The sequence below is a fragment of the Myotis davidii genome, unplaced genomic scaffold (assembly GCF_000327345.1).
Source record: "Myotis davidii unplaced genomic scaffold, ASM32734v1 scaffold19, whole genome shotgun sequence".
Taxonomy (NCBI): Eukaryota; Metazoa; Chordata; class Mammalia; order Chiroptera; family Vespertilionidae; genus Myotis; species Myotis davidii.
Genome location: NW_006289854.1, coordinates 679,449 through 682,236, shown reverse-complemented (window position 1 = coordinate 682,236; position 2,788 = coordinate 679,449). Strand labels below are relative to the sequence as shown.

At 40.9% G+C, this 2,788-nt stretch overlaps 1 protein-coding gene across 1 annotated transcript in view; it reads right to left on the bottom strand.

Annotated features, from left to right (window-relative positions):
- The window catches only part of ATG2B (autophagy related 2B), a 68,968-nt gene that overhangs the window by 37,212 nt on the left and 28,968 nt on the right, over positions 1–2,788 (bottom strand). The window contains exons 16-18 of the mRNA XM_006762717.2: positions 2,456–2,558; positions 744–939; positions 314–456 (exon numbers count right to left, since the gene is read on the bottom strand). Of these exons, the coding sequence (XP_006762780.1) occupies positions 314–456; positions 744–939; positions 2,456–2,558 (442 nt within the window). The remainder of the gene's footprint in view (positions 1–313; positions 457–743; positions 940–2,455; positions 2,559–2,788) is intronic.

Sequence of the window (2,788 nt, the reverse complement as noted above, 5' to 3'; positions counted from 1 at the left end):
ACCTAGCAAGAGAACATGGACACAGAACTTGGCTGGAGATTGTGGCTAGAGATCCTGGCAAGGCTGCTGATCAATTGAATGCTGTCTCCGTGTCATTCCTTCTTCGCCGACTCCGTCCACACTTTGGGGACCCCTGGACCTGCTGGGGTTGGACCCCGGCACACACCATAGACTAAGGGTTCTATATCAGCACCAGACCAAGTTCACGGAGGCGGAGATTAATATTACAGCAAGGAAAGAAAAGGGGAACAGGGAGGCAGAAGGGCAGTCAGGCAAAAACATCCATCCCATTCAACGAATGTGTTTCACTCACCTATTATAAAGCTTCTCATAAAAGCTTCTATTAGGTAGTGTCATGTGAACATTGGGTAACGAAAGTTCCAGGACATAGTGAGAATTGCTGATTGCTTTATCCTGAAATTCTGTCATTTCTACAGGGTCTCCTGGCATCACCATCTAAAACATGAGAGTTTAGCAAAAAAAAAAAAAGTGCATTAAATAACCACTGTATGTTTAAAATAGTAATTGCATCTTACTCTAAGCAGAGGACTTGGTCTGTCAGCAAATAAATAAGCATGTGACTTTTCGTTTTAACCACGGGGGAGACAAAAATATGATTCAACCGAGGAGTTAAACACCTAGCACAAACAGTGTGCTAAGTATTTTTTAAAGAAACAGAAGTAAAGCCATTAGTACATAATCAAGGATCATTTCCTCGTGGCTTGCTCCCACTTTTACTTTACCTGTTCATTTTCAAACATTACTCTACGAGAAGAAAAGGGAGAGGGGGCGGGTCTTCTCAGATCACACACGTCTTTCAGGGAGTGAGCACCGCCTTCCTCTTCTTCCTGGTAGTGGCCATCACTCTCCTCTTCTTCTGCTGCTGCTACTCTCTCCAAAATGGAATGCATGGCTGGTGGATTTATTTTCAATACAATTCTGATACCAAGGACAATTTTAAAAATCAAGATCCATGTATAAACTGCAAAATTTCAACTTTTATGTAAATACAAAAACCACTGATTGAATCATTAATGGTGGATTCACCTTGTCTGCAAAGTCTAATCTACCCCATTTCTCAGCGTCTTGTAAACTTTAAAGTATAGAATTGATAAAACAAGTAAACCAAAGAGAGGGATTAACATGTTATTCTTACTAACTGAAAATCTGACCTTTTGAGGACACAAAGATTTGTTTTTAATTTCACTAAGAATTCTATTTATTCTCACAAACCCTAGTTATTCTGCACGCAGTCTGTTTTGTCATTATGGAATACTTGCACACCTAGGAAACCTTGTGTTCATAAAATATGTTCAAATGGAGGAGAGACTGACTAGGGAATACTTTCAGAACTGCAACCACCAAGTCACCTTTCCTTTAGGATTTTCAATAACAAAGGGTTGTGTTCTCCTCTGCTGGCCATCACCAGCACAAGGCTGTGCAGTGTCTCCTTTGTCACCACATCAGCCCATTGTCACGATGAGGCATGCCCCCCCAAACAAGACAGGCATCTGTGTCCCATCCAGAATGGCCTTTTCTTTTTTACTACATACGTAGGTGGTACCAGTTGGTTCTAGTTATAAAGTTTCACAACTATTTAATTTATAGTTATCCTAATGGGAACTGTGCTTCCAAATTATGTAACTGAAGTAGATCCATTTCTTATGATGAAAACTCACGCTCTAAGCTCCTGCGGCTTTTCAGGCCTGTACTGATACTAGTAATGTCTGTCCTAGAGTCTGACAGGTCTGATACATAGGTGGTGGGGTGTAAAACAAGGCAGGAAGGAAAATGGCACCAAAAAGATCACCTTTAGCGAGGCTTCAAATACTTCCTTTTCATAATAATGGGTCATTATTTCAAGTAAATAAGTTATTTTAAACATAATCCAAGCCCACTATCAGGCTAATTTAGACTAACGAATGGTCGCCCAGCCTAAGGGATCCTGAGGCTGCGGTTCTCTAAGTCCAACCCACACTGGGATCACCTGGTGTGTCTTTTAAACTACACTGATGCCTAGGCTCCAGCTGAGGATCCCAGGGTGGGGCCCAAGAACCAGGATTTTGTAAATGCCCCCAGATTTGAAAAACACTCTCCCAAAGCATCAGTGACCATAAAGTTCACTTGAAGACTAACAAACGGTGCCCTAGGACCTCTCTTCTACTGCAGCCCTGAACTATTTTTAACATGGCCAATGACCCTCTGGTTCTTCCACTTAGACCAGAGAGCACATCTTATGCTTCCACCTCTCACAGTACCTAACAGGCACTTTCATAAAACAGCACTTAAAGTACACTTTTTATTTCATTTGTCCATCTTCCCCTGGGTTTTCTCATCAAGGATGGATATTTTTAGCTTAAATTTAATAGCCAAAACGATGGTTTAGAAAAACATAGTAATTTTTTTAAAGGAAAATCTCATTAAATGTATGTATCATATCCATCTGCTTACTCACCGTGGCCAGTCAAAGTCATCTGACGATGTTGTATCTCCATCTACTCCACCAGACACGTGGAGAAACTTAATAGATGGCTCTCCTTTATCTTCCTGGAATGACCCTGATAAAACAAGACTGATTAATCGAAACGCATGTCTTCTCAAAGGGCTGAAAGGTGCTGTCCTCCTTAAGGGAGCGAAGATTCTCTACATCAGAAACATATGCAGCAGTAAGTTCCATAGCACTCATTCATTTGTTCCTATTTCTTGTGTACATGTTTCTTGGGAGACAGAATGAGCAATAAATTAAAGATGCTGTTTTTCCATTCAAACTCAAAATTCTACGTGCCAA